The sequence below is a fragment of the Tilletiopsis washingtonensis genome, assembly GCF_003144115.1.
Source record: "Tilletiopsis washingtonensis strain MCA 4186 unplaced genomic scaffold FA09scaffold_8, whole genome shotgun sequence".
Lineage (NCBI taxonomy): Eukaryota > Fungi > Basidiomycota > Exobasidiomycetes > Entylomatales > Tilletiopsis > Tilletiopsis washingtonensis.
Genome location: NW_020312005.1, coordinates 523,672 through 551,378, shown reverse-complemented (window position 1 = coordinate 551,378; position 27,707 = coordinate 523,672). Strand labels below are relative to the sequence as shown.

The window sequence follows — 27,707 nt, the reverse complement described above, 5'->3', positions numbered from 1 at the left end:
CACGCCGGCACCGAACGCCACGCGCGCGCGGCGCCGATGCCCAAGATGCGGCGGCGAACTCAGCGCGCCGCCGCCGGCGCGCGCCAGCAGGGGTGCGGAGACAGGCTGGCTGCCCGGGACTACAGACGGGCGTGGGACGGCCGAAGTCGGCGCTTACGCGAATACAAGCCCCTTCGCGCGATTCGCTCGGCACCGCTGTGCCGCGGTGCGGGCGAGAGAGGCGGCGTGCCGCGAGAGACCCTAGGCGCGCTGCATCGCCGCCGCCGCGCGCGCGAGCCTGTGCAAGTGCCTGCCACACACACACCTCTTCTCACCCCTCATCGCCCCTCGTCCACCCGCGCGTCACACACCCACCTCACCACACACGCATCGCGGCTGGCCTCTCTGCCAGGTCTGCGCCTCGCCTGCGCACCACCCGTGCCTCGTCGGCCACCTTTGTCTCGTGGCGCACACAGCCACCCTGAGGCGCCCGCCCGTCTCGCACCATGCCCACGTGGGGTCGCCGCTCCGGCAAGGCCGGCTCGGCCGGCTCGTCGGCGGGCGCCGCAGGCAGCGCACCTGCCTCGGCCTCGCCGTCGCCCTCTGGCTCGCCGGCCAAGCGCTTCAGCCTCGTCTCGAGCTCGCCGCGCGCGACTCAGCAGGCAAGCGTGGCGAGCGCGCCGCGCAACCCCGCCACGCCCACCAAGGCCATCCCCACGGTCAGCGTCTCGCCGCCCGAGGTTGCTGAGCCGGCGCCGCGCTCGGCCAAGTCGCCGTCGTCGCACTCTGTCTCGCTGCCGGGCTCGGACGGCAGCTACAGTCCCGAGGCGGGCTCCAGCCCTGACGAGGAGCACGGCAGCGTGCCGCCGAGCCTCACCACTGGCAGCACCAGCACGAGTGTCGACAGCCTGGACGGCCCCTCGCCGTTCGACCTGCCGTCGCCGGCCCGGTCAGCGCTGGCTGCTGTGGCTGGCACGGCTGCCATCGACGACGGCACGGTGGTGAAGAGCCGGACACCCACCAGTGCCGTGGTGGTCGCTGCAGGCGAGACGACCGTCGTGCCGCCGACGTCGCACGAGAGCAGCTCGGACGGCAGTGCGCTGCTGCACTCCGAGTTCGGCTTCTGCTCGAATCCCAACTACCGGCACGTCTCGACACACCGCGCCGGCAGCTCGCTGCCCTCGCCCATCGAGGAGGAGCCGTCGTACTACGTCGTGCTCACGACGTACATCTCGTACCTGTCCCTGATTGTCATTGGCCACATTCGCGACTTTCTCGGCAAGCGCTTCCACCCCGCCGCGTACCGGCATCTCGTCGAGAGCAACGGCTACGCAGCCCTGAACTCTGACTTTGACAGCTTCTACACGCGGCGACTCAAGACGCGTCTCGACGACTGCTTCTCGCGGCCCGTCACGGGCGTGTGCGGCCGCACCGTGCTGACGCTGAACCGCTCGTCCGACGACTACTACAAGTCCTTCCGCCTGACGGGCGAGAAGACGCGCGCGCTCAACATCTCGGCGTACAACTACCTTGGCTTTGCCCAGTCGCACGGCGGCTGCGCCGATGCCGTTGAGGAGAGCCTGCGCCGCTACGGCGTCAGCTCGTTCGGCTCGCGTCTGGGCGCCGGCTCGCTCGACCTGCACGCGCAGGCCGAGCGCCTCGTGGCCCGCTTCGTGGGCCAGCCCGAGGCGTGCATCATCTCTATGGGCTTTGCGACGAACTCGACGACGATCCCGGCCATCGCTGGCGCTGGCACGCTGATCATCTCCGACGAGTACAACCACTCATCGCTGCGCTTCGGTGCGCGTCTGTCGGGCGCGAGCATCCGGCAGTTCAAGCACAACGACATGAAGGAGCTCGAAAGCCTGCTGCGCGAGTGCATCTCGCAGGGCATGCCGCGCACGCACCGGCCATGGAAGAAGATCCTGCTCATTGTCGAGGGCCTGTACTCGATGGAGGGCACTGTTGTCAATCTCCCCGTCGTCATGCAGCTCAAGGAGAAGTACAAGGTGAGCTCGCCGGCATTCCCTTGGCTTGTCCCCGCTCACACCCTGGCAGTTCTACCTGTACGTCGACGAGGCGCACTCCATTGGCGCCCTCGGCCCCAACGGCCGCGGCGTCTGCGACTACTTTGGCATCGACCCGCGGCGTGTGGACATTCTCATGGGCACGTTCACCAAGTCGTTTGGCGCTGCCGGCGGCTACATTGCCGGCAGCAAGGAGATTATCGACCGGGTGCGCCTCGCCAACCACGCCAACGTGTACGGCGAGACGCTTGCGCCGCCGGTGCTGACGCAGATCATTGCGAGCATGGCGAGCATCATGGGCGTCAGCCTCGATGCCAACTCGCAGCAGCTGCTGCCGAAGTGGGTCGACCTGCCGCCGCGCCTGCTGGACGGCAGCGAGGGCCGCGAGCGCCTGCGCCGGCTAGCGTTCAACGCGCGCTACCTCTCGAGCGGCCTGCGCAAGCTCGGCTTCATCGTCTATGGCCACCGCGACAGCCCCATTGTGCCGCTGCTCATCTTCCACCCGGCCAAGATGCCGATGTTCTCGCGCCTCATGCTCGACCGGCAGCGCAGCCTGCCGCCGCACCGGCGCGTGTGCCGCGAGGACGGGCCCGAGTTCGAGGAGCAGAACGCCAAGCAGCTCGCCATCCTCAGCGACCCGGCCAGCGCCGCGGGCGAGGCCGACGAGCCGGCGCGCCCGCCGATTGTCGTCGTCGTCGTGGGCTACCCGGCGACGCCGCTCATCTCGTCGCGCGTGCGCTTCTGCGTCAGCGCGAGCCACACGAAGAAGGACATGGACGACGTGCTGCGCGCCTGCGACGAGGTCGGCGGCCTGCTGGCGATGAAGTATGGCAGCGGCGGGCCCGGCGGCGTGTGGCCGATCGACAAGGTCATCGAGCGGGCACTCGACCTTGTGCAGTGGAACGGCGAGGACGCCATCTAGACCTGCCTGTGCCCTCTGCCTGACCTCACCCACACTCTTTTCTTCCTACCTCTCACTTGTACTTCTGCCCCGTGTCATGCATCACTCCTGATCCGCTCGGAGTGTGAGCCCGATGCAGATCGGCTCGCGCGCTGCGCAGCTTGAGAAGCTGCGGCTGTGCAGCACAGCGGAAGAGGACCACCGCCTGCCGGCGTCTGCGCTGCACGCTGCACGCTGCAGCAGCGCAGGCAACGCGGGCCGTTCTCCACGCGGCGCGACTAGCGTCAAGCAAGCGCTGCGCTGCAGCAGAGCTCCTGTTGAGGCGCGGCCTGCTGCCCTCAATCTGACTGAGGGCTGAGCCAGCGTCGATCCGGCAGCAGCTCGGACGGCCGACGCAGACGAAAGAAGCCGTGGCGGTCTTCGCCCAGATTCCGCATCGTTAGCGCGGTGGTGCATGGCAGCGTGCTCGCCAATGACGCCGACGCCGCGCCCGAGCGCCGCAGCCCGCGTCCGCAGCGCTCTCTTGCAGCGCAACGTAGCGGGCGAAAAGCGGGCGTGCTGCAGCAGTCGAGTCTGGTGCTGCGCCCCGAGCGTGCAGGCCATGTGCGGGTGACAGCATCGCATGCATGGTGAGCGGCCGAACGTCGCGTGTGCGGAGCAGAGGAGCATCAGCATCAGGAGGCGCAACGGCTACCCCGCAGCGTCCAGCGCGGTGCTCATAAGGCAGCCTGCTCGGGGCGAGCGTGTGCGTCTGCCCCACCACGGACCGGACCAGCCAGCCGCCGCAGCAATGCTCTTCTCCAGCGCCTTCGCAGCCCTCGCCCTTGCGGCCAGCGCCGTCGCAGCTGTGAGTTGCGCGACGAGATGGAGCGACGGACACGGCTAATGCGAGCTGCGCAGCCGACGTCGCCGCCGCTGCCCACCACCGATGCGCCGTTCAGCGTCAGTGCTGCCAAGCTCGAGGCGGCCATCACCTGCCCCAACGGCATCAAGGGCGCCGGTGAGCGCCTCCGTCTGCGCACGCACCCACTCGTCGCTGACTGCCTCGACCATCAGCTGGCGGCGTGGTGCTGCTCGTGCCCGGCACCGGCCTCACGGGCGAGGACAGCTTCCCGGAGGGCCCCTTCGTGCAGCTGCTGCCCACGGCCGGCCCGGGCTTCGATGTCTGCTGGGTCTCGCCGCCGAACAGCCAGCTCGGCGATGCACAGGTCAACGCCGAGTATGTGGCGCACGCCATCATGGTGAGTCAAGAGTCGCCATGCCCCGGCACGCACCCCTCACGCGTACGTCGCAGAGCCTGGCGCCTCGCAGCAAGAATGGCAAGGTCAAGGTGGTGGCGCACAGCCAGGGTGGCGGCCTCAACGTGCCCTGGGCAACGTGAGTGCTGCGCGAGGCTGCTGCCCATGCCGGAAGCTGACACATCTGCGCACCAGCATCTTCTGGCCGTCGGCTCGCAGAAAGGTGGCGTCGTTCGTCGGCCTCGCGCCTGACTGTGAGTCTTGGTGATGGGAGAAGCGCAGCTGGTCATTGACCACTCTCGTCTCACAGTCGGTGGCACCACGCTGCTTCCTCCGGTCGGCTGTGCCGCCGAGACCATTGCGTCGCTCGGACAGGGCTGCTCGGCTGCGATTCTGCAGCAGGTGAGCGCTGGCCGCAAAGCGGCCTGTCCGCCGTGCTGACACGATGCGCACAGGACTCGACCAGCAATTACCTCAAGGCGCAGCGAAAGATCTTCCCGAGGGCCATCGTCCCGTGAGTCTCTGAGCAAGAGGCGTGTCACGATGTCGCTGACACCGCTGCCACGCCAGCACGACGGCCTTCTTCACGCGCACCGACGAGATCGTCATCCCGCAGTTCGGCCCGAACCCCTCGTCTGCGCTCGCCGGCAGCGTGCAATTCCCGCTCCAGGACATCTGCGGTCCTCTGGCTGTGCGTTGCACCCATGGCGTCAGGTCTTCTCGCCTGCTGACCTGTGCTGCGCAGATCGCCGACCACCTGAGCATGCTGGCCACGCCGGCTGCGTACTCAATCGTGCTCAACGCCTTTACGAGCGCAGACGGCCGCGCAGACCTGTCCAAGTTCAACAAGGCCGACTGGTGAGCCATGCTGCTCGATCAGCCCACCGACGTCGCTCACGAGCATCCCCTCACAGCTTCAACTTCGAGAACTCCAACATCAACATCAACGACGTGGTGCCCGGCCTGAAGTTCGCCGCCAACCTGCTCGGCGCCGTCAGCACGTCGGGCGGCGTGTACGTGAAGCGCGAGCCGCCGCTGAAGCAGTGTGAGTCAAGTCTGCCAGACTGTGTAGCCGTCTTGCTGACTTGCGCACCGACAGACGTCTGCGATGCCGGCGCGGCCACCAAGTGCGGCTAGACCTGCAGTGCTGCTCTTCCATTCTGCCTTCTCGGCCCTCTGTGCTGCCTTCTTCGCGCGGACATGTCCCTTGCCTTCTTGCACTGCTGCGCCGCAAGGCTGCCGCGCCTCGAGCCACTGCCTTAATCTACGGCTACTCTCCTCTCTCGCCGGCGGTGCTGCTGCGGAGGCGTGCGTCGCTCAGCCGCAGGACGGCGCTGCTCCTGCTGCTGTCTCGGGCAATGCGCGTGCAGAACGCGGGGTAAGGGTGCAGCGCGGCACCTGCGGCTGGTGCTGGTCTCAGCGAGGACTGCTGGTCCAAGCGCCGGACAGAGCAGCACCGGCAGCGATGCCGGCTGGGACTTGGAGGGCGGGGAGTCGGCGGCGGGCGCTGCGCTGGCTCGGGCACGGGCTTGCCGTCGCGGTCTCATCCGCCGGCAGCGCCCAGCAGCTGCGCCTCAAGTCCGCACGGCCTCCGCTGCAGCTGCAGCTCTGCAGATGCAGCAGCCGTGCAGCGGAAGGCGACTGCGCTGCGCTGCCGGGGGCGGGGAGCGCGTGATCTGCGGCCAGCGGCGGAGCGTCCACTCGAGTGAAAGCCGAGCGGCCGCTGCGAGATCGACGAAGCCTTCCTGCACCGGCTGCCTGCCGCCGCCGGCCAACGTCGCAACGGCATGAGGGCCAGCCACGCTGCTCGACCAGCAGACAGGTCGACCTTGCCGCGGCCGCCGCCGGCTGCGGGAGAGAGCATATTCGCGAGACAGCGACCGCGGCGGGGGCCGTTGCGCAGCCGGACGCGGCGAGGCGGGTGGAATGGCCGAGGCGGACGCTGGTGCTGCGCTGCGCTGCACCCTGCCGCCCGCCTGCCGGCGCGCACCGCACACTGGGCGGCCGCCGGAGCGGGCAGGCCGCATGAGCGCCAGACACGATCTGCACAGCGTGCAGCTGACGTGCGAGAGACAGGGCAAGTGCGTGGCACAGGGCAAGTGCGTGGCACGGCACGGCGAGGAGCGAGTCTTGTTGCTGCGTGCGCAGATGGAGGTAGCGTGCCTGCCGCAGCACCAGAGCTCGAGTGCCCTGCATGCAGGCACCGTCGGCCTCGCAGACTGGCCGCGCGCTGCGAGGGCGGCCAAGCACAGCTGCTGTGCAGCAAAGCAGCGCTCGAGGCAAGCTTGCTGGTGCTGCTCCCGCGCCTTATGCTTCGCTCTCGCCGGCCGCGCGCGTGGGTGCAGTGCGGCAGCAGCCCCCAGGCGTGCAGCGCATCTCGGCCCACTCGCCTTCCCCGCGCTGCCGCTCCACGCGCGCCCTCGCCGCTCGCCGCCGCCGCTCGCCGCCGCCGCTCCTCGCTCTCGCTCGTCCAGCTGCGCCTTGCTCTCGACCCGCACCACCTCTACCATTCCCTAGCCAGCGCCGGCTCCGTCTCGCGGGCGGCGCCGTCCACAGACTCCCTCCAGCGCCCGCTGCGCCGCCCCGTCGCCGAGCTTCCGGCGCGCCCCGCCCGTGCGGCGCACTTTACGCTGCTGCGCCGCTGCAGCGGATCCATTTGCCTCGTCTCTAGCGCCCCTGTCGTGTGCTGCCGCGCACCCTCCTCTCCTCTCGCTCCACCGCTCCGGGTCCGTCTCGTGCGCCGCCTTCCGCACCGATCCTGCGGGGGCCCTGCATTCAAATTGCCGCCCAGCTGCGCGCACCCCCGTGCCTTGCGCTCCGCAGCCGCACGGCCGTGACTGGGCGCCGCAGCGGCCCGGGCCTGGCCGCTGCACCTCAGCCCCTGCTGGAGCCAGCTCGCGCTGGCCGTCCGGCGCCATGACGGCCGCCGTCGCACGCGCGCTCCTGCTTCTCTACCTCTCCGCTCCAGCAATAGCCTCGGGCGTGGCCGACTCGCACGCGCCTCCTCCTATCTCGCCCGCCGCCGGCGCGGCCTCGACGTCCAGCGGCCCGCTCAGTGCGCTGCTCTCGCCCTCTGGCTCTCGCCTCTACGGCGGTGGCAGCACGCTGCTCTCGCGCCTGCTTCCTCCGCCGGACCAGCCACGGCCGTTCTGGGTGGCCGTGGCGCGCGCTCGCTCGTGGGCCGCCAGTGCCTCGCCGCCGGCGCCGGCTGCGTCCATGGAGACAGGTGTGCCTCTTGCGGCGCCGGCGCGGAGCTTTGTGCAAGCCTTGCTGCAGTATGTCGGTCACCTGCTGGGCCTGCTCCTGCGCGGGCTGTGGTACTGGTACAGGGCGATGTGGAGAACGTGGACCGCAACGATCCTGCTTGCTGCGCCAGGTGAGTGCGCGGAGAAGCGCAGTGCTGCTCGGCGGTGCGGCTGCTGAATGCGCTGCTTTCGTCACAGTGACCATCGTTACGCTCGCATTCCTCTACATCTCCGTGTCGGCGGGCTCTTCACGCCAAATTGACTCGCTCTACGAGTTCAACGAGGGCCTCGCTGATGTCGACCCTGCCGAGCTGGAGCTCGACTCGGACGAGTACGAGTTTGAGGAGGACTCTGAGGCCGAAGTGCCCGAGGGCTCGACTGCTGGGCGTCCGCTGCGACGAGCATTCAACCTTGTTGCATCGCACCGGCGGCAGGGCAGTCGCGACAGCAGCCACGTTGTGCGCAAGCGCAGCAGCCTCGTGCGCATCACGAGCAAGGACCCGCGCTCGCGCTTGTGCGTCTCCCCGATCCAACTCGAGCTCGACGAGCGAGGGCGCCGTGCCAAGGCAGAGATGGGCTCGATGCACCGGGATGTGGACGGGACGCCGACGCGCAAGCGTCGCGAGAGCGGCCGTCTCACGTCGCCTGTCCTGTCTGCGCCTTCTGCTGAGGACGGCGGCGCGGCTGCCAGTCTCGACGCTGCTGCGGGCGCTGAGTCTAGTCCTGGCAGCGAACCCGCAGTAGAGGATGGCGAGTCGGCTTCCCTCTCGTCGCTCTCATCGGGCTACTCCACATCGTCCGGCTCCTTCGTCTCCCTGCAGGACGCTGCGAGCACCTTCGAGGAAGTGGCCTTCCGCAGCGCTGCCATGCGCCTCGTCCGGCGTCCGGCACCTGAGGGTCCGCCTTCCATCCTCAAGCGTCTGCCCGAGGTGTTCGCCGGCGTGCCGCAGTCCGCCACGGCCACGCCTCCGGGACTCTACCCATCTAGCCAGGGCTCGTTCAACGCCACGAGCGTTCCGTGGCACCAGCAAGGGTCAATAAGAAGCATGGACTCGGCGGCGTGGCCATTTGACGGCTCCTCTTCGTCATCGTACGTCGACTCGCCAGCACTCGGTGGCGCCTCGTCCACCACTTCCAGCCTGCCTCCCGGCGCAGCGCATTCGCAGGACTCGTCGCTTGCTCAGCCGGCAGTGCCACGGCTCGGCAGTATGACGCCTGCGCAGGTGCGCGCGGCTTGGCCGGGCAGCCGGCGACGCAAGTCGATCAAGCTCACCGAGCCTGACTGGACGCTTCACGCCGAAGCTCACGACCGTGCGCGCGAGCGACTCGAGACGGCAGCGCAGGTGGCAGCGCACCCGGACCCTGAGAGTCTGAAGTACGTGCCGCCAAGGCGCTTCGAGACCGACGAGCGCTGGGACTCCGGTGCGGCAGGCACGGACGATGACCGTGCCGAGGGAGAGTTCTGGTTCGAGCGCTTTTGCCAAAGCACGGCGGCCGCTGGACGAGACTGGGACTGGCGCAAGCGACGCGCGAGGCGCGCGGCCGAGCGTGCGCGCATGCTCGGCGCCAATGCCTCCACGACCAGTCTGCCGGCGATGGTCGGCGGTGGAACGCCTGGCGAGGAGAAGCCAGCGCTCGCAAACGGCGTCGGCAGAACCGATGTTCAGCTGCAGCAGGACCGCCAGGCGCACGCACGGCGCATGCGCAACCACCAGGAGCAGCTTGCCGGGCCGCTCATCTCCTTCACGTCCGAGGAGCTGCGTCGGCCCAATCTGACCGTGGACGTCAGCAAGCGCATTGACCCGCTGGCGGACGCCGCGCCGGCCTCGCCTCTTGGACGCGCTCTCAAGTCGCTGCGGACGAGCAGCTACAGTGGCGCGAGCCCTTCGCAGAGCGAGAAGCCGGCGTACGGCAGTGCGCTGCTGCAGCACAACGGCTCTGCGCCAATGTCGCCGCCGACGTACACGCCTGCCCTGATCCGCGCCGATAATGATCTGTCTGGCAGCGCGCGCATCCGCCAGAGCATGGGCAAGGCGCTGCGCAAGTCCTCGGTGAGCAGCAACGCCTCGACGTACGAGTCGTCGCACAATCGGCAGCGTCGCCACTCCGAGGCCGACATCCGTCAGTCAGACGCAGCGGACGGCCTTGATGTGCCTGGACGTGGCAGCAGTCTCTCGGCCGCCAAGCAGCGCAACAAGTACAGCAGCCTGGGCCGCAACGCCGGCGCGCAGCTCAAGGCGGAGCGCGAGCGCATCGATTCGAACGCCTCTTGGCTTCTTGCCGAGGCCGCGCTCGTCGCTGCCGACTCGGGCAGCGACGGCGACTCGCCGATCACTCCGCCACCGCCCGCTCAGCCCCAGCATCCACTCGAGAAACAGCGGGCCGGAGTGCTTCGCGGCGCCTTTGGCGTGCAAGCGAGCCCGACTGCGCTGGAGCTTCACCCTTGGGATGGGCACGTCGCGACACTGCCCGCATCGCAGCAGGCATGGAGCAGCGCCGATGCGTACGGCAGTCTGGGCAGCGCGCCGTCTACGCCGTCGCTCTCGCCGCCCGAGAAAGTCACGCAAGGCGCTGGCTTCAGCCCTGCTCCGCCGTCTGCTGGCACCCGTCGCAACGGGTCTAGCAAGCGCACCAGCACGATCAGCAATGATGGCAGTGCGCTCCTAGCACCTCGTACCGCTTCGCTCGGCGTGCAAGCGGCCAACGGTATCGATAAGCGGAACAGCCTCCGCCGGCTCGACAGTCCGGCGGACTCCAGCACGGGCAGCAGCAACTCCGGGCCCACTGCGTCGCCAGCGAGCAAGAGACTCAGCGGAACGGCTGCCAGCGTGGCGGACCCGCCGCACATCGAGATCCGGCCGCCAGTCGGCAGCCGCAAGGCGATCCTGTCGGCCTCGTCGACGGCCTCGGGCGACATGGACCTCGTCGCGCGCACGCGTGGAGCGCGACGGCCGTCGCTGCGCAAGGCCGCCGCCGAAGCCGCCTCGCCTCGTCCGGCACCCATCATGCAACCCGAGCCGGCGCCCTTTGCCATGGCGCAGCGAGCACGCTCGGCGAGCATCAGCTCGAAGAGCTCCAAGAGCAGCGGCAGCAGCTACCCGCGCTCCGAGATGGTGTCTCCGCCAACGGCGCTGCCCGGCACACGGTCAGGCCCACCGCGACCGCCTCGAATGGGCCCAACAAAGGTCAAGGGCCGTGCGGTGCCCGCAGAAGACATCACGCCGCTCTCGTACACCTCCGACTATGCCGCACAGTGGCGCCGCCGCTCGGCCGACGCCTCCATCTCGTCTCCGCCTGCCGAACCCCTGCCTTCCCTGCCCCGCAGCATGCTCTCTGCCTGAGCTGCACAGCGTTATTTCCTAGCCTCGTCACAGGTGTCCGAGCGTCACACCCAGGTCCGCATCGCCTCTATCCTCCTCCGCCCCTCACTCGTCTGTTCCTTGTGCTCCTACTTCGCATACCACTCTCCCGCACTCCTTGTGCCCACACTCATTCGGCTCCGCACTGCTCGGCATGCGCCTGTCACTGCTCTTCGCAGACGGGCTGCTCTCTCTCCGCAATACCAAAATCTGCTCTTCCTGTGACACGGGGTATCATTCGTGACCCGCGGGCAGCATCAGCCGCCACGCCGGGCCTGCTCGCGATGCCGCGCAAAGAAGGCTCGGATAGTGGCCTCATCGACCTCCTGTCCGCTCTCTTGGCACGGCCGCAACACCTGCTCAAAGAGCGCATCGCGCAGGCGTCCGTAGGCCTCCAGCGACTCAAGCATCTGTTCGCGAGGCAGACGCTGCAGCGCCGCCATGCCGCGGTCGTATGAGGACGAGGCGTGCGAGGCACCGCCAACCGAGCCGGCCTCTGATGAGACTTCGCTGCGCGGCGGCGAGTACGTCGCCTCGGACTCGAGCACGTAGGGCAGCGCCTTGAAGCGCGGGATGCACTGCACAACGATGCGATGAGCTGCTGCAAGCGCACAACCGTGATCGGCGCACTCACCTCGGCGCAGCGGCAGATGCGAGACCGGAAATCGTCGGAGAGAAAGATGTCCAGGCGCACGCCATCGACGTTGTCCTGCTCCGGCGCTGCCCAGGCTGGAAGAGGCGGAAGAGTGCACGAGGGGTCTGCTGATGCAACAGCCGACGGTCCAGGCACCGGAGCAGGCTCTGCGGCCTTCGCGCCTGCCTCTTGAGATGCAGAATGAAGCGGCTTCGCTTCCTGTTCAGAGGCTGCTGAAGCCTCGGCAAGGCCCTCATCTCCGTCCAACCGGGCCCTTTTCGATGCTTGTTCTGGCTCGGGCGACGTTAGGGCGTGCTTGGCGCCAGCGCTCAAGTCGTCGGCCGGTGCCGCGGACCGCGCTAGCTCTGTCGCCTCGAGCGCAAGGTCGACATTCGGCTCTAAGCCAAGCACAGTGTTCCCTCTCGCCAGAGGCGTTGGCTTCAAGCGCGCCTTGTCAGCAGGCACCACCGCGCCCCAGCCAGCGGCACCGACGTAGTGCCTCAAGATCTCGTGACTCGGAGCTCGGACGCAGCTGGAACACAGCAGCAGGTCGAAGGACTCGTGCGCGATGAGCGGCAAAGGCGCATCTTCTGCAGGAACGACGTCGATCGGCACGTGGACTGAGGAGGTGGTCGAGGTCTTGACAGGCACTTGCTCCGCGCCGTCTCCTTGAGGAGGCTTCTGCGGGGCACTAGCCTCTGTGCCTACGGCTTCGCTACCCTGTGCCGAGACTGTCCGACCCTCACCTCCCGACTGGGCCGGCTGCGACGTGGTAGAAGGACCCGCGCCGCTCGCAGCTGTGGACGCGGCAGCCGAGCCAGGCGGCGCCAGGCCGCCCAGGAGCGACGTGCAGCTCTCGTGGAACCAGTCCTCGCATGCCAAGCACTGAAACATGGTCTAGCGCTAGACAGTAAGCAGCAGGACATGGCCTGCACAGCGGCGCTCGACGCACCTCGTCTTCAGTCTCAGGATCGTACGTCTCGCCGCGCGCACAGCGGCAGAAGTGGCCGGCAAAGTTGCGCCCGTACGCATTGTCCTCGTTCTCCGTCGCCACGGCCGTCTCCTTTGGCCGCAGGCTGCACGGCGTCGGCATCTCTGGAGCAGCACTGCTGCTGGCACCGGCAGCACGGGTGCGCTGCGACATGGAGAGCGTGCCGCAGTCGCAGCGGAAGGAGCGCTTGGCGAAGAGCTCCACCAGGTCATGCTCTGTGCGCACTGGTCAGTCTGCCGGCCAACGCCGCAAGTCCGCTCCCACTCACCTGCATGACAGCCAACGCTGCACCCAGCGCACACACCTCCGCCGCCGCACGTCGTGCACGCCCACACGGGCTGGCGGATGTAGCCGCGGGCGTGGGTGCAGCCGCCCTTTGTGAAGCTGAAGGGCACGGCCTCGCGCGCCTCGCGCTCCAGTGCCGCCTGGTGCGCCAGCAGGTCGGCGGCGGTGAGGCCGCGCGGCTGCGGCGTGTCAGCAGAAGGCGACATGGCGAGGAGTGGGCCAGGCAGTTGCGGCGAGAGAGGGAGATGAGGGAGAGTCGCACGACTGGCGAGCGGCGCACTCGCACTCCACTTGGCGGCGCGGGCGTCTCGCCGCAGGCACGGCGCCGGTGTGTTGCTTGCGCCGGCCGCCGCGGCGCGTCGCGTGTCGCGTCGAGATGCGCCGCCTCTTCCCCCTCGGCACCGGACCTCGCTGCCCTCCGAGCCCTGCTCCCACATCCCTGGTGCTGGCATCAGCGGTCACGACGCTCACTCAGTTGCAGAGACAAAGGAGACGCCCGGCAGCGCTCATCCGGGCGCCTGCCTCTTATCATCTTCACCCCCGCGGCGAGCAAACAGCCCGCCGCCGGTCCCGCTTCTCCCAGGCACAGAGTGCTTCGCTGCACCTGCTTCGGCGCCAGGGCGCAACGCCGCCATGGGCACTCTGTTCCGGACGAGGGGCGTCTCGCGGCCATCGAGAGCGGGCGCAGTAGCCCCTGCAGGAGCGGGCGCTGCAGGCGGCGAGAGCAGCGGCGACGGCGCTCGTCGATCGTGCGCCCGCCGGCGGGCGTAACCTCCTGTCCGCCCCCCTGAGGAGCGGCGGTTCGCAGGCTCGCACCACATCCGCACCACCTCGCCCTCCTGAGCGGCGCAGCGTGTGGCGTGGATGGGCGTCTCACTCCGCCCTCCAGACGCCCACATACCCCCAGCTCCAGCGCCTTATAACCCGGCCGTCCAGCGCCGCCATGTTGCCTTCCCTCGTCGTGTTTCCCGCTCCGTTGCCCAGTCCGCCACCCGTCTCTGCCGTGATAATGTCCCACCCGTTCAAGCACAGTCCCGCCTCGGAGGCCACCGCCGTCGGCTGGGACGGCGGCCATGCCGGCCACCCGCTCGACAAGAGCGAGTCGCAGAGCGAGGTGCTCACGCTCGACCACTTCAGCGACGAGGAGCAGCGCGCGCTCGTGCGCAAGGCCGACCTGCGCCTCATCCTGCCGATGACCTTCGGCTTTGCGGTGAGTGAGGTGTGCGGGCGGCACCGCGCCTCGTCGTGCTGAGGCCGCTGCACAGATGTCGCTGCTCGACCGAGTCAACCTCGGTGCCGCGTACGTGGCCGGCGCCGGCTACAAGCTGCGCCTGTACAAGGACAATCGCTACACGCTCGTGCTCATTGCTTTCTTCATCCCATACGTCTGCTTCGAGGTGCGTCGCTATTGCGCTTCAGTGGTGGCCGCCTCTCACCTGCGCCCACAGATCCCTGCTGCGCTGCTCTTCCGCCGCGTCGGCGCGCGACTGTGGCTCAGCGGCCTCTGCTTCTGCTGGGGCTGCGTCATGATCGGCCAGGGCTTCGTCACCACATACCAGCAGCTCGCCGTCACGCGAGCGCTCACCGGCCTGTTTGAGGCGTGAGTGCTGCGCCGAGCTCTCCCTCATTCCTGCTCACCCGCCACCTGCTGCAGCGGCTTCCTGCCATGCGCCATTTGGACGATCAGCGGCTTCTATAACCGCCGCGAGATCGGCAAGCGCATGAGCTTCTTCTACCTGGTGCGTGTCGACGCCGTCCTGCCCCCGTGCCATGGCTGACGTCGCGTCGCAGGGCTCGGTCCTGATGGCTGCCTTCAGCAGCATCCTCGCTGCCGCCTTCCATAAGACTCCCGCCACTGGCCGCATCCAGGGCTGGGGCTGGATCTTCGTCTGGTCCGGCCTGCTGACGGTGCTGAGCGCCGTGCCGATTCTCCTCTTCACCAGCGACCTGCACCGCGCGCCGTGGCTGTCGAAGCGCGAGAAGGAGCTCGTGCTTGCTCGCACCGTCGCTGAGCGCGGCGAGGCAGCGGCTGATCCGCTGACCCTGGCCAAGGCTGGCAAGTACCTGTGAGTGTTGCGAGTGAGCGTCAAACGACCCGCGCGCTGACGCCCGGCGAAGGCTCGACCCTATCCTCTGGGGCTACTCGCTCCTCTTCCTGTGCGCTGCCATGCCCACATATGCTCTGGCCTACTTCCTCACCCTCATGTGAGTGAAGCTCTGCCGCTCTCGACCCCTCCCTAGCTCACCTCGCCCCGCAGTATCCGCGACCTGGGCTACAAGGGCGACAAGGCCCTGCTGATGAGCGCGCCGCCGTTTGTCTGCGCCTGCGCGTTTGCCTTCACGGCCAGCTTCGTCGCCGACCGGCTGAACAAGCGTGGCAGCTTCGTCATGCTCGGCAACGCCATCACCATGGCGGGCATGGTCATGCTCAAGGTCGGCAACAGCAAGGTCAAGTACGGCGGCACCTTCCTGGCCGTCATGGGCTCCAGCGTGTGCGTCACGGCGGCGCTCGCATTCCAAGGCAGCAACTGCCCGGCTCCGTCGAAGAAGGGCCTTGCCTCCGCACTGTGAGCTGCCTGTGCCTGTGAGCCCAGACCTGCACTGACACTGTCGCCAGCCTCGTCATGGGCGGCGCATGCGGCGGCATCATCGCCTCGACGACGTTCCGCTCGGCCGACGCGCCGGGCTAAAAGGTTGGCCTGAACGTCACCCTGGCGCTGCAGGTGCGTTGCCTGCTCGACGTGCTGCGTGCCATGCTCATCTCCACCCCGCAGAGCCTCTCCATCACCGTCACGGGCCTGATGATGGTCGTCTTCAGTCGCCGCAACGCGCTGGCCCGCGACTCTGGCCGCGTGTTTGAGAACACGCCCGGCTTCACCTACACGCTGTGATACTCCGCTGCACCATGCACTACCCTATCTGTAGCTTGCGATATGCCTGCTGATATCCATCTATCCTGCCTTGCGCTGTCGTGGTGGGGAGGTGCGAGGCCGGCGGCCAGGGAGACGCGCCGTGGCCGAGGGGCGGCGCCGCGCCCTCGCCCGCTCGCTCGGTGCAGCATGCAGCGGCCGGCACCAGAGCAGTGTCCGCCGCCCGCCAGCTGCGTGCCTGACACCGCGCAGAGAGGAGCGCCGCCGCCGTGCCGCCGCCGCGCCGCGTAAGGCATATAAGCCGGCCGGCGCCGCGCCGCGCGCCGCACGCTCCCCGCACACAGCCGCTCAGCCAGCGCCGCGCCCGCCTGCCAACGCCGCGTCCCGCGAATTCCGCCGCCAGGGCCCTCAGGTCAAGCTCAAACTCACTCCGCTGCGCACGGCCCCGGCCCCTTCGCCGCACGCGCCCCTCTCGAGGCACTGCCTCGCTGCGCTGCAGCACAAGAGCTGGTACATCGCGCAGCTCGCAGTCTCCGCGTGGGCTTGCCGTCGCCGGCATGTCCGACGACGAGAACTTCGGGCCGGCGCTCGGCGGCAGCAGCGGCGCCGACGACGAGCTCAGCCTGCCGCGCGCCACGGTGCAGAAGCTCATCGCCGGTGCGTCGCTTGGCTCCCCGTGCTAAGGCCGTGCACATGCTGACTGTGTCCGTGCGCAGAGCTCATGCCCTCGGAGATGAGCTGCGCCAAGGAGACGCGCGACCTCATCATCGACTGCTGCGTCGGTGAGCATGACATGAGCGGCTCGAGCATGGCCAATGCTGACACTGCCGCAGAGTTTGTGCATCTGCTATCTTCGGAGGCCAACGACGTGTGCGAGAAGGGCAGCAAGAAGACGATCGCGCCGGAGCACGTCGTGACCGCGCTGAAGGTGAGCATGCTTGAGCCGGGCAGGAGCTGAAGCGACGCTGACAGCCTGCCCCAGGATCTCGGCTTCGAGGCTTACACGACGGAGGTGGAGGATGTGCTGAAGGAGCACAAGGTGCAGCAGAAGGTGAGCGTCCTTCGCTCTGCTGGCTTGCGAGCATCGCTGACCCTCGCCCACAGGACCGCGAGCGGAAAACGACGCGCATGGAAGACTCGGGCCTTTCGCTCGAGGAGCTCGAGCGGCAACAGCAGCTCCTCTTCGCCGCCAGCGCCGCACGCTACGACCCGTCGGCGTCGGCAAGCTGATCCCGTCGCATGTCCTGTGGCACATCTCGGCTCGAGGTGCTGCCTGTGTACATAGCCCCACTGCGTCACCTGCCACTCTCCTCTGTATTCTAAGGCCGCTCCTAATCGCAAGGCCTCGCAGCGCTGTCTCACCGCCACTCGTGTCATTGCAAGTGCACGCCCTTCAGCAGCTGCAGCCGCTGTGGCAGGGTGCGCAGCAGCTCCTCGTCGACATTGGCGATGCTGACGCGCAGGCGCTGCGCCGCATCTTCTGTACTCCCTCGAGGCGAGAAGAAGGCGCCAGGCAGAACGACGACGCCGACGCGCGCCGCCAGCTGCTCGGCTACGACCTCGCTCGGAGTGCCGCTCCAGGGATGCGCCACGTACGCATAGTATGCGCCGGCGCTCTCGACGCGCCAGCCGAGCTCCTCAAGTGGCCGCATCAGCTCGTAGAAGAGCGTGCGCCGCTCGGCCAGCTCGCGCGCCTTGTTGAGCCGCCAGGAGACGTGTTCGGGCGCCTGCATCGCCCACGCCACGGCACGCTGCGTGTCGGTGCGCGGCGGACAGATCTGCAGATTGTCGAGCGCCTTGGCGACGGGGCCAAACTCGCCCTCGGCGGCGAGCAATTCGGGCGAGGCGATCAGCGCGCCCAGACGGTGGCCCGGGATGGCGTACGCCTTCGAGTAGCTGTGAATGTGCATGAGGGCTGGCTCATGGTCAGCATCGGACGTCTCTGCTTCTTGCGCATCTCGTCTCACTGTCACGCCAGTCAGCGTCCTCGAAGAGTCCGTGCGGGCGAGCAGGCTCCTTCGCGTCGTCCAGGAGGAAGTCTCGGTATCTGCGCATGCGTCCTGTCAGCCGAGATCGATCGGTCAGTCGGCAAGCACGCACGTCTCGTCGAGAATGAGCGCAATGCTCTCCTCGCGGCACAACGACGCGAACTCGCGCAGGAGCTCGGGCGGATAGATGGCGCCTGTCGGATTGTTCGGCGTGACGAGCGCGAGGGCGCGGATCGCCGGCGCGCTGTCAGAGCGCCTGGAAGCAAGCAACTTGCGCAGAGCGGCTGGAGACGGCAGATAGGAGGGCGCCTCTGTCGGCAGCGGCACGGCATGTACACCCAGGGACGAGAGCGTCATCTCGTGGTTGAAGTACTGTAGAGAGGGAGAAGGCGGAGCGAGTATGTGTGAGCTCCGCATGGGCGAGCATCTCGTGACAAGCGGCTTGAGGACCAGAGTCTCTGCATGTCCCACAAGTCTCCGTCGATGGACGCAGCAGCACTACTCACCCACGGCGTCGGCAGCACGACAGCATCGCCCCTCCGCGCGACGGCCTGGAAGGCCACCGCCGCTGCCAGGTTCGCGCCGGCCGTGATGGCCACGTCGTCCTCCGCACAGTCGCCGCCGTATCGCTGCCGCACGTCGGCCGCCAGAGCCTTGCGCAACTCAGGCGCACCAAAGACGCCGCCGTAGCCAGCCGCTGCCGCCGGCTCGCGTCCAGCCTCTTGCTGCATGCGCGCCAGCAGTGCCTCGCTCGGCAGGTGTCCGGGCACGCCCTGGGCGAGATTGAGCAGCGGCAGCTCGCGCGCCTCGGCGTGCGTCGCCTTGCCGGGAAAGGTGGCCGCCCAGGCGCGCGCCAGCGGCACGGGCGGCGCGGCTGTGGCTGCTAGATCGGCATTGAGCGTATATGCGGGCATCGTGGTGAGCGGCGAAGGCTGTGGTCGAGAAGGCGAGCGGACAGAGAGGCATCTCGGAGCACGGGCATGGTCCGTGCGTTCTCGCCCCCGCATGACCAATCACGTGCCTCGGCCTCGTCATGTCGCTCCCCAGTCCCTCCACCTCGCCTGCTCTCCCACCACCACCACCCATAGTCCTAGCCAAAGATGATGCAGCCCACAACAGCGCCCACGCACCCGCCGAAGGACGACCCCATCTCGCCCGAGGAGCTGGCCAAGCACGACGGCACGGATGAGAATGTGGCCGTCTGGGTTTGCATCAAGGGTGCGTCTTGCTGAGCTGCGGGCGGCGCAACGAGCAGGCAGGGGCGGGACACGAGAGCTGCGGGCGGTATGGTGAAGATGTGGACAGGGAGATGGTATGGAGATGGGCAAGTAGGGCGAGAAGCGACGGGACGGGAGCCGGAGAGCATGCCAGAGCAGCGTGGGCGGCAGGAGCAAACAATGCATGGCCACGGCTCGCTGCTGCATGAAGGAGAGGATTGCCAACAGGCGACCTCACTGCTGCCTACTTGGCGCTGCACACGCCTCGTACCAGATGCACATCTTGTCCGCGCCCTTGTCAGCGCATGAGCAGCGGCGGCGGCGGCGGCGGCTCGCGAGGCAGGCTGAGCGCCAGGCCGCTGCGTCGATGCTCGCGGCCTGGACTTGAGAGAGGTGCGGGCGTCTCTGAGTGCTCTCTTGCCGCGTCGCTCTAGCCGGACGTGTACCGTCGAATGTCGCAGCATGCCATGAAGAGCTGCGCTCTGGCGCCTTGCTGACTCTCGTCCCTCGTCTGCGCTGCTACACAGGACACGTCTTTGATGTGTGAGTCCCTACACCCTTGACTTGTGCGCAATGGTCTTGCTGACAAAGTGCGGACCTCAGCTCCGAGAAGGTCCGTCTTTAGGCTCTCCTTGCCTTCTCGAGAGACCTTTAAGCTGACGACTCTTCACAGCGCGAGATGTACGCACCGGGCAAGGGCTACTGTGCGTCTCGTTGCGCCCCTTTTCTGCCTCCATGCGCTATGCTGATCCCGCCACGCATCGCACAGCCATCTTCGCCGGCAAGGACGCCTCGCGCGGCCTCGGCATGAGCTCGCTCAAGCCCGAGGACGCCGTGAGCGACTACTCGACGCTGGATGACAAGCAGATGTGCATCGTGCCTTGCGTGCGAGCGTATGAGGCTGTGCTGACTGCTCTGTGAGATGTGCAGGAAGGTGCTCGACGACTGGCTCGCTTACTACGCCAAGCGCGTGAGTCAGAGCATGCTGAGCTGCCTCTGCGGTGCTGACAGCTGACGCTCCGCCGGCAGTACAACCAGGTCGGCAAGCTCACCAGCTCGTGATATCCTCGCCTGCCCTGTCGCTCCAGCTCGCACCACATGCCACGCCTCGATATTTGGGTGATGTCTAAGCAACGAGGCATTTTCATTCTCGGCCACGAACAGGGACGCTGGCGCGAGGCGATGTCGGAACGGGACAGTGAGCCAGGAAGTGGGATACACGGGTAGAGGGGAAGAGAGAGGGGAACTAAGAGAGGGTCGTACGTGCGTGTGGAGTGAAATGCGTGGGTTAGATCGAGGCAAGGGTGTCAAAGGTGTCTTTGACGCGCCGATGAGACGAGAGCGTGGCGCGTCGATGGACGTGGGGAAGGGGTCGTTGCGTGAAGGAAGAGGCAGCATTAGACGTCGGCAAGACAGGCGTCGATCTGCTGGTTGATGAAGGCCTTCTTCTCGGCAATCGACGCCTGGTAGCGCGCCTCGAGCTGCTCGCGCAGCTTCTTCTTCGTCACCGTCTGCAGGTCTGACTCGGCGATGACTGTAGCAAGGAAAGTCAGCAACGGCGAGACGTAGTATGGAAGACAGGCCACTCACGCTGCCGGATGTCGCGCGCGATCACCTCGTCGGACGGCAGTTGCCCAGGCGTGCGCACGTCGATGAGCGCCGCGTCGTTCGACGTGTAGCTGCTCATGCGGTTCGCCGGCGTCGCTGCTCCGCCCGCAGCGGCAGCCATGCCGTACTGCGACGGTGCCGGTGCGCCGTACATGCTCGGCGTGCCGCCGAACTGGCCGGACGGGAAGCCCTGGCCCATGCCGCCGCCGTACATGGATGGCGTCGAGGGGTACTGCGGCATGAAGCCGCCCGAAGGCGCGCCGTACATGCTCATCGCCGCCGGCGTGCCGTAGCCGGAGCCGGGCATGCCGCCCATGCCGCCGAGGCTGTACGTGCTTTGCCGTGCCGGGTCGTTGAGCGCGGCGGGGAAGTAGCCGCCGATCTGCGAGCCCGAGGCCGGCACGGCGCCGCTGGGCGTGATGCCGTACTGCGAGGGCGTGGGGCTGTGCTGGAAGCTCGGCGAGTTGGCCAGCAGCACGGGCTGCCCGTACAGGCTGGGCGTGTACTGCGAGCCCATCTGCGACGCGGCGCGCGACTTGTTCTCGGCGCGTGCTGCCTCGATGATGCTGCCGATGGAGCGCGCAGAGTTGCGCTCCCACAGCTCGTTCTCGTAGTCGGCCCATGTCTGCAGCGGGATGGACGACGGGTCGAAGACGCCCTCGTCGTGCAGCACGACCTTCTTGCCCGACTCGCCGACGACGACGCGCGTCGAGCCCCACGAGAAGTCCTACGGAGCGGAATGAGCGAGCGTTGCGGCAAGGGGTGACGCAGAGTACTCACATCCATGTGCCAGAAGGAGTAGAGCGGCAGGAAGAAGGCCCAGATCGGCGTCTGCGAGATGATGCGTCAGCCACGAATCGAGGGCTACGCAGGCGAGGCACGCACCGCCAGCAGGTACAGCAGCATCCAGATGATCATCTCGAACTTGCGGTTCAGCAGGAAGATGATGGCCTGCAGGCCGTAGATGGCCGCGAGCATGATCAGACTCGTTGTCGGCACAGTGCCCGAGTCGGTGGCGACGAGCACGATGAGGTAGATGATGTACACGATCGTGACGGGCCTGGAAGCGAAGCGTCAGCGCGTGCCAGGTCTGTGTGCTCGCGGGCGACTCACGCAATGACGGTCGAGAGCAAGTCGATGAAGACGATGAAGCGCATCGAGAACTGTCGGGAGCGTGTCAGCCAGTGTGCCGCGCCTCTGGACCGCTACTACGCACGAGACAGAAGCCGCACAGGCCCGAGCTGGTCGTCAGTTCGAGCAGGTTGTGCACCGTCGAGTTGATCCAGCGGCGCCGCTGCGAGAGCAGCACGCCCCAGTCCTCGGGCGCCGTCGTCTTTGCCTTTGCGTCGCGCACGAAGATCGTCTTGTAGTTGCCGAAGTGCTTGAGCACGAGCGTCGTCAAGTAGCGGTCCTCGCCCAGGTGCAGGAGATTCTTGGTGTGCAGCGTGTCGACGCGGTTCTCGGCATAGGCGTCCACGACGGCGTTGGCGATGAAGAGCGGCCGGTGCGTGTCGGGCGTGCGCACGCGGAACATGGAGAAGCAGCCGGGCAGACACGTGACGGAGCCAAAGAGACTCTCGAACGCCTTGGCGAGGTAGTGCGAGATGAAGTACTCGTACACCTGCAGCATGGTGATGAACGACTTCTTCGAGTTGCTCAGCGCCGTCTCGCCGCAGAGGCCGATGACCTTCTTGTCGTTGGTGAAGGCCGAGATGAAGCGGTTGAGCGAGTAGGCCTCGACCTCGGTGTCGGCGTCGATCTGCAGGATGTACTCGTAGAACGACGGGTTGACGCCGATGACGTTCTTGATCTGGTGGTACACCTCGAGCTCCATGGGGTTCATCGGGAGGCCGAAGTGCACCTTGTTCAGGAAGCGCATGAGGACGAGCTGCGAGTCACGCTTGCCGCGGTTGCCCGGGCGCTGCCGCTCCGTCGGCTTGCCGCACTTGACGACGACGACGTAGGGCACGACGTGGCCGGCGTGCTCGTACAGGCCGCTGTACACCTTGGCCATGTTGTGCTGCTTGTTGCCCTCGCCGAGCGAGAGGAAGCTGAGCGCCTCGGGCTCCAGGTTCGGGTCGGCGCCGAGGATGTCGAGCACGATGCGCGGCGTCGGGCGGTCGTTGCCCGCGCCCACGATGTTGCCGTCGCAGATGATGAAGAGCAGCTTGCGCTTGTCGTCGTACTTGAGCGCCGCAATCGAGTCGATCGTCTTGCGCATCGACTCGTCGCCCTCGGTGTAGCACGGCACCTGGCACAGCACAAACTTGTCGTGGTCCTCGGGCTTGCGCACGCGGCTGAACTGCAGCGCCGCAAGGAACTTGAAGCCGATGATCGAGATCATGAAGATGGACAGCGCCAGGAGCAGGTAGCGCGCAAACTGGCAGCGCGGCGAGTTGCGCGAGTCCGTCTTGCCGATGAAGAACAGGTTGCGCATGCACACGCGCTGCCGGTCGAGCACGTCGTTGCCGATGTTGAGGCGGTCCAGCGACGCGGTAATGTCCTTGCCCGGGTTCTGCACGATGAGGTCCATGAGCACGTTGCTCATGAACGCGCGGTTCACGCCGGCCGGCGCGGCGCTGCCGTCAGGCGCGTCGAGCACGCCCTGGCGGCCCTGAGCAATGTACTCGGTGAAGTCGTACACGCCGCTGCGGTACACGACAATGGCGCGGCCCTTGTCGAGTAGGTCCTGGATGCCGTCGGGCGTGTAGCCCATGAAGCCGACGCGGAAGTTGCTGCGCATGATGATCATCGACTCGTAGTACCAGTCGGGGCGCGGGTCAGACGTAATGGAGCGGAAGTCGTGGTACTTGGCGTTGGGGAAGCTCGTCGTGTTGGCGCCCGAGAGCTGTACGTACGGGCTGACGCTGCCGTCGACGCCGTTGCAGAGCGCGTTGACCTGCACGGGGAAGAGGTTCGTCGCGTCCTCGCCGGCGTACGCCTCGAGCACCTTGTCGGCGACGACACTGATCTGGTTGCGGTGGAACGCGACAATGTTGTTGAGGTTGAACACCTCGCCGCGGATGCTGGTGAACGAGTCGTCGCCGCCCTTGTGGTTGCTGAACTCGTTGGCCGAGTAGACGTGCTCCTTGGGGCAGATGATGTTGCCGAGGAACGCAATGACGAAGATGGCGGCGGCGCAGATGAACCAGATGATCATGTTGATCGCAAGCTTCTCGCGCCACGCCATGCGGATGTCGGGCCGCTTGAGGCCGCCGCACCACGAGAGCAGCGGGCTCGGCACCCACCATGTGAGCAGCCACGTGAAGCGCACCCAGTTCTTGCGCGCCGACGTCGTGCGGATCTCCTCGCGCACGATGCCCGCATCGACAGGCGCCGTGAAGCCGGGCGACGCGCCGCCCTTCTCGTTGACGTCGGCGAACATGTTGCGCGACGGCGCGTAGGCCTCAGAGCCCATGATCGACGGCGCCGCAAAGCTCTGCGCCGTGTAGCTGCGCCGCGGGCCGAGGCCCGTCATGTCCGAGTAGGCGCTCTTGGCGTCGTCCATGCTGTCCTCGCGCCCGGGCGTGCCGCCGTGGCCCACGAGAGGCAGCGCAGCAGTGCTGCGCTCCTGGAACGGGTTGCCGTACGTGCCCACGAGGCCCGGGCTGCCGGGCGCCGTGTTGCTCTGCTCCTCCAGGACGCCGAGCGGCGAAAAGGGGTCGGACTCGCCACGCGCGGCGGCGTCGGCGTCCAGCAGCGCCTTGCGCTCGTTGGCGCGCACCTCCTCGGGGTCGGCCGCGCGCAGCTCGTCCTCGAGCTCGCGGAACGCCGAGTGCGAGAGGAACACCTTGACGCGGCCAGACGCGGCCTCAGCTTCGCTCCAGCCCATGACCTCCTTGACAGCCGAGAACTTCTGCTTTGCCTCGCCGCCCGTGGCGCCGTGCAGCGTGGCGGCGGCGAGCGAAGGCACGTCGGCGTAGCGCTCGCAGAACTCTTCGCACGTCATGTTCACGCTGTACTCGTTGAGCAGCTTGCGCGCCATCTCGACAATGCCAAACGTCTTGATCTGCTGCTTGACAACGCGCGCCTCGAACTGGTTTGGCAGCTGGTTGTCGTTTGGCCGCAGGCACACGACGAACCACGGCTTGGTGTCGTCGAGCGTCTCAAAGAGCGTGTCGAGCGCGCCGCGGAACTCGCCGGCGACACAGTGGATGCTGGCCTTCTTGCTGCTGCCGCCAGCACCGGCCTCCTGCGCCGCATCATCATCAGAGTCGTCCTCGTCGGCTGCGCCACCCGGCGCCAGGTTGCCGCCGCGGCGCTGCGTGCCGGTGCGCCGGATCGTGCCGCCGCTGCGGCCGCTCGGCTTGCGCATCGACGGCTGGCGCATCGGCTTGACGGACTGCTGCGCGCTGACGATCGTCTGCTCGCTCTTGGGGTGCGCCTGCGTGGCGAGGGCGCGCGTCATGAAGAGGCCGCGCACGAAGGCCAGGCTCGAGCCGGCGCTCTGCGCGCCCGGCACGTCGGCGGCGCTCTTGCCCGGCTCGCTGTGCTGGCCGCGCAGCAGCGAGACAAAGTCGGGGCTGACGATCTCCGAGTTGCGCTCCAGCAGGCCCTCGGACGAGTACGTGACCGGGCCGGCAAAGTGGCTGATCGTGAAAGTGCTGTAGCCGCTGCGGTCGACGGGGCCGACCTTGAACGAGGGGTGGTTGCCCCAGCGCTTGCCGAACGCCTCGACCATCGTCTGGTCCGTCTTCTTGGGCATGCGGCGCGCCTGGTCGTCCATGATGTGCACGAGGCCGCCGGGCTGGTTCGTCAGCAGGCGCATGCACTCGGCGTTGTCAAAGAAGGCCACGTCGGGGCTCAGGTAGCTGATCTGCTCGTCCGCGTACTCGTCGCGGTTGCGCTCGAAGACGCTGCGCAGCATGTAGCGGTGCAGCGACTCGCAGGCGAAATTTATGCAGAACTGGTCGAGCGAGTTGCCGCGCGGCTGGTTCTGGAAGCCCGGCAGGTCGAAGACGCCGATGAACGAGTCGAAGTCGTCGCGGCAGAGCTTCTCGTTGATGTGCTCGTTGAGCCAGGCAAAGAGAAGCGAGTAGAGCGACTTGGCCAGCTCGTCGCGGTTCGCCGCCGCGCCGTCGGCGTCGAGCAGAATCGTGCAGACCTCCGACTTGATCATCTTGGTCTTGTACGTCAGCACCTCCTCGAGCTCCTTGGCCGCGACGCCGAGGAAGTCGGCGACGACCTGCAGCACGTCGGGATTGCGGATCGACGCCGAGTCCTGCGTGCGGTGGCGGTCCTGGAAGAACTCGAGGTTGCCGAGGTGCAGGATGGCCGCCAGCACCTGGCAGATCGACGCGACGTGGCGCTTCGAGAGGCCGACGTTCTTGAACGCCTGCTTCAGGCGGTTGAAGCGCGCCGCGTCTTCCCGCACGTCGTCGCGGTGCCCGCGCTGCGAGCCGAGGTAGCGGAACGAGGCGGCATCGCTGATGTGCAGGAACTCCTTCTCCTCGTCGCTGGCGCCCGCGACGAGGTAGTGGAAGACGTGGAAGTTGCGCTCGCTGCCGGCAGAGCTGACGACGCGGTTGCGCTCGAGGTAGTAGTCAAGCGTCTTGGCACCCACGATGCGCCCGCTCTCGCTGAACTGCAGCTCCGTGTACTTGCCGAAGCGCGAGGCGTTGGCATTCTCGAGCGTGCGCGAGTTGCCGAGCGACTCGAGGATGTACTCGCCCGACGGGATCTGCGACGCCAGCTTCGAGCCCTTCTTGCCCGGCGCCGGCGCGCTGAGGTCGACGAGCGTGCGCACGGCCAGCCGCCGGAGCTCAGTCTTGCCGGACGAGGTCTCGCCGCTAGAGGGTCGTGTCAGCACAGCGCACGCAGATGGAAATGACAGCGCAACTGCAGCAGATGAGACAGTCGGCTGCGGCAGAGACTGCCCGCTGCGTAGCCAGCGAGGACCCGCGCCGCGCTTCCGTGCTTGGCCAGCCGTCTGCACCGCCGCAGGGTCGCCCTGCCTCCGCCACGCCACTACTCACGCAAGCAAGATGCTCTGGTCCTGACCCGTGCGGCGCATGTAGAAGTACGCATCACACGCCGTGCCGAAGATGTGCGGCGGCAAGCTGCGCAGGCGGTTCTGCTTGCTCGTCTCGCGGTAGTCGCGCGTGTAGTCGCGCATCGCATCGTCGCTGTTGCGGTTGCCCGGCGCGGCGAACGGGTTGACGCTGACGAGCACCGAGTCGCTGAGGCGCGTGTACGGCAGCGCCGAGAAGAAGCGGTCCCGGAGCACGCCGAAGATGCTGTCGGCCGTGATGCTGCCGAGCTCGGCGAGCACGGCCACATCCTCGGCCGCGGGCTGCGAGCGCGACGCCATGCTGGGCAGGGTCGGGCTCCGAAGAGCGTGCGTAGCGGAGAGGCGCTACGGATGAGAAGTGCGGCGCAGAGAGAAGCAGAGAGAGTGGCAGGTGGACGTCAGAGAGCGAGGTGTACGCCACGTGAGGCCGAGGAGGAGCGAGCGTCGGGAGAGGCGAGGCCGGCGAGCAGGACAGGCGGGCCAGGTGCGCAGGCTCAGTGAGCGAGAGCGGTGCAGTCGAGTCTGCTTGCGCTGCGCTCGAGTGATGCCTTGAGAGGGCGTGGTTGGGGGCGGGATGGAGAGGGAGAGGTGGATGGGATAGGAGGCTGCACAGCGCACCGCAGGCCGGCAGCAGAGGCAGCAGCAGCAGAGGCGGCTGGGCCGAGCCGCGCCGCGCGAAACGAAACGCGCGGCAGCGGGCGAGGCTGGCACGCCGCGCTCCTGCGCCCGGCGGCTGCGAGCTGCAAGCTGCGCTCGCCTTGCATCTCGCGTCTCGCTCGCGCCGCGGCACGGCCGCAGCTCTGCAGCGCCGTGCAGCACATCGAACGGTGGCGCTAGCGCCGCCAGGGTGCAGCAGAAAGCTCACCGCCGGTCAGCAGACGTGAGAGAGGCGTGACAGGCGCTCGGGCTTGCCGGCGGCCACGCCCGCTGCTGCCGCTGAGCTGGCTCGCAGCTCTCCGAAGCACCCCTCGCCAAGCCTCGAGCCTGCCAGCGAGCGTCACGGCATGGCGGCGTCGGCGGCTCGCGAGGTCAGGCGACAGGGGACAGCGCTCACAGCCTCACCGCCGGACGCCGCCGCACAAAAGTCAAGGGGCGGACGGAACTCCGACGCCGCGGCGTTGCTCGCAGCAGGGCTCGTCCCGATCTCGCGCAGGCGCGCGAGGCCATGTGACACGCGCCCGCCGTGTGTGTGACGCTTGACGGCGACGTGCTGCCACGCAGCGCATGCTGCTCGTCTGCGCCATGGTTGTGCGAAAGAATGTGCTCGTCGTCGGCGATGCTGCAAACACTCGAGCATCGGCCTTTGCCGAGAGAGCGAGGCGGCGAGCATCGCGCAGGCTCGCGGCGCGCCGGCT

General features: G+C 67.6%; 9 protein-coding genes across 9 annotated transcripts; 6 read left to right on the top strand and 3 right to left on the bottom strand.

Moving 5' to 3' along the window:
- Positions 1-485: 485 nt before the first annotated feature.
- FA09DRAFT_296490 (PLP-dependent transferase) lies at positions 486-2,928 on the top strand (the record flags this gene model as incomplete). The annotated part of the gene is made up of 2 exons (XM_025740170.1): positions 486-1,988; positions 2,038-2,928. The coding sequence occupies 2 exons, from the start codon at positions 486-488 to the stop codon at positions 2,926-2,928; spliced, it is 2,394 nt and encodes a 797-aa protein (XP_025599141.1).
- A 769-nt stretch (positions 2,929-3,697) lies between these two features.
- FA09DRAFT_338141 (alpha/beta-hydrolase) lies at positions 3,698-5,282 on the top strand (the record flags this gene model as incomplete). Its single annotated transcript, XM_025744068.1, has 11 exons — positions 3,698-3,754; positions 3,808-3,907; positions 3,964-4,148; positions 4,202-4,284; positions 4,341-4,399; positions 4,456-4,547; positions 4,601-4,659; positions 4,716-4,836; positions 4,891-5,003; positions 5,060-5,190; positions 5,245-5,282. 11 exons carry the CDS (start codon positions 3,698-3,700, stop codon positions 5,280-5,282), a joined length of 1,038 nt encoding a protein of 345 aa, XP_025599140.1.
- Positions 5,283-6,581: 1,299 nt separating this feature from the next.
- Positions 6,582-11,121, top strand: FA09DRAFT_329343 (hypothetical protein). The gene is made up of 2 exons (XM_025742144.1): positions 6,582-7,521; positions 7,589-11,121. Exons 1-2 carry the CDS (start codon positions 7,062-7,064, stop codon positions 10,729-10,731), a joined length of 3,603 nt encoding a protein of 1,200 aa, XP_025599139.1. The 5' UTR covers positions 6,582-7,061; the 3' UTR covers positions 10,732-11,121.
- Positions 10,962-12,905, bottom strand: FA09DRAFT_329342 (hypothetical protein). Its single transcript, XM_025742143.1, has 4 exons — positions 12,643-12,905; positions 12,336-12,589; positions 11,384-12,280; positions 10,962-11,327 (listed from the first exon to the last, which is right to left on the bottom strand). The coding sequence occupies exons 1-4, from the start codon at positions 12,863-12,865 to the stop codon at positions 11,007-11,009; spliced, it is 1,695 nt and encodes a 564-aa protein (XP_025599138.1). The 5' UTR covers positions 12,866-12,905; the 3' UTR covers positions 10,962-11,006.
- A 697-nt stretch (positions 12,906-13,602) lies between these two features.
- On the top strand, positions 13,603-15,349 carry FA09DRAFT_338138 (MFS general substrate transporter; the record flags this gene model as incomplete). Its single annotated transcript, XM_025744067.1, has 8 exons — positions 13,603-13,869; positions 13,925-14,056; positions 14,108-14,259; positions 14,314-14,398; positions 14,451-14,725; positions 14,778-14,864; positions 14,918-15,226; positions 15,277-15,349. 8 exons carry the CDS (start codon positions 13,603-13,605, stop codon positions 15,347-15,349), a joined length of 1,380 nt encoding a protein of 459 aa, XP_025599137.1.
- A 737-nt stretch (positions 15,350-16,086) lies between these two features.
- On the top strand, positions 16,087-16,759 carry FA09DRAFT_334017 (histone-fold-containing protein; the record flags this gene model as incomplete). The annotated part of the gene is made up of 5 exons (XM_025743712.1): positions 16,087-16,186; positions 16,246-16,311; positions 16,363-16,457; positions 16,512-16,580; positions 16,634-16,759. The coding sequence occupies 5 exons, from the start codon at positions 16,087-16,089 to the stop codon at positions 16,757-16,759; spliced, it is 456 nt and encodes a 151-aa protein (XP_025599136.1).
- FA09DRAFT_329341 (PLP-dependent transferase) lies at positions 16,734-18,452 on the bottom strand. Its single transcript, XM_025742142.1, has 4 exons — positions 18,024-18,452; positions 17,630-17,889; positions 17,497-17,576; positions 16,734-17,444 (listed from the first exon to the last, which is right to left on the bottom strand). Exons 1-4 carry the CDS (start codon positions 18,429-18,431, stop codon positions 16,903-16,905), a joined length of 1,290 nt encoding a protein of 429 aa, XP_025599135.1. The 5' UTR covers positions 18,432-18,452; the 3' UTR covers positions 16,734-16,902.
- A 165-nt stretch (positions 18,453-18,617) lies between these two features.
- Positions 18,618-20,026, top strand: FA09DRAFT_360009 (cytochrome b5; the record flags this gene model as incomplete). Its single annotated transcript, XM_025745186.1, has 7 exons — positions 18,618-18,735; positions 19,262-19,277; positions 19,338-19,347; positions 19,408-19,438; positions 19,504-19,603; positions 19,665-19,704; positions 19,764-20,026. The coding sequence occupies 7 exons, from the start codon at positions 18,618-18,620 to the stop codon at positions 19,794-19,796; spliced, it is 348 nt and encodes a 115-aa protein (XP_025599134.1). The 3' UTR covers positions 19,797-20,026.
- On the bottom strand, positions 19,854-26,958 carry FA09DRAFT_329339 (putative Chs8-chitin synthase 8). The gene is made up of 7 exons (XM_025742141.1): positions 26,318-26,958; positions 21,559-26,131; positions 21,456-21,505; positions 21,228-21,402; positions 21,123-21,173; positions 20,325-21,069; positions 19,854-20,268 (listed from the first exon to the last, which is right to left on the bottom strand). The coding sequence occupies exons 1-7, from the start codon at positions 26,650-26,652 to the stop codon at positions 20,132-20,134; spliced, it is 6,066 nt and encodes a 2,021-aa protein (XP_025599133.1). The 5' UTR covers positions 26,653-26,958; the 3' UTR covers positions 19,854-20,131.
- Positions 26,959-27,707: the final 749 nt, after the last annotated feature.

What these genes read in the sequence shown, in the direction of transcription:
- FA09DRAFT_329341 (XM_025742142.1), bottom strand. Translation starts at nt 18,431, where the DNA reads ATGCCCGCATATACGCTCAATGCCGATCTAGCAGCCACAGCCGCGCCG. An exon ending in TCGTGCTGCCGACGCCGTGG is followed by an intron (nt 17,890 to 18,023) that starts GTGAGTAGTGCT and finishes CCCTCTCTACAG; the next exon opens with TACTTCAACCACGAGATGAC. An exon ending in GGACGCTGACTGGCGTGACA is followed by an intron (nt 17,445 to 17,496) that starts GTGAGACGAGAT and finishes ACCATGAGCCAG; the next exon opens with CCCTCATGCACATTCACAGC.
- FA09DRAFT_329343 (XM_025742144.1), top strand. Translation starts at nt 7,062, where the DNA reads ATGACGGCCGCCGTCGCACGCGCGCTCCTGCTTCTCTACCTCTCCGCT. An exon ending in GATCCTGCTTGCTGCGCCAG is followed by an intron (nt 7,522 to 7,588) that starts GTGAGTGCGCGG and finishes CTTTCGTCACAG; the next exon opens with TGACCATCGTTACGCTCGCA.
- FA09DRAFT_329339 (XM_025742141.1), bottom strand. Translation starts at nt 26,652, where the DNA reads ATGGCGTCGCGCTCGCAGCCCGCGGCCGAGGATGTGGCCGTGCTCGCC. An exon ending in GACCAGAGCATCTTGCTTGC is followed by an intron (nt 26,132 to 26,317) that starts GTGAGTAGTGGC and finishes ACGACCCTCTAG; the next exon opens with CGGCGAGACCTCGTCCGGCA. An exon ending in ACTCCTTCTGGCACATGGAT is followed by an intron (nt 21,070 to 21,122) that starts GTGAGTACTCTG and finishes TCCGCTCCGTAG; the next exon opens with GACTTCTCGTGGGGCTCGAC.
- FA09DRAFT_329342 (XM_025742143.1), bottom strand. Translation starts at nt 12,865, where the DNA reads ATGTCGCCTTCTGCTGACACGCCGCAGCCGCGCGGCCTCACCGCCGCC. An exon ending in ATCCTGAGACTGAAGACGAG is followed by an intron (nt 12,281 to 12,335) that starts GTGCGTCGAGCG and finishes GTCTAGCGCTAG; the next exon opens with ACCATGTTTCAGTGCTTGGC. An exon ending in GCATCTGCCGCTGCGCCGAG is followed by an intron (nt 11,328 to 11,383) that starts GTGAGTGCGCCG and finishes ATCGTTGTGCAG; the next exon opens with TGCATCCCGCGCTTCAAGGC.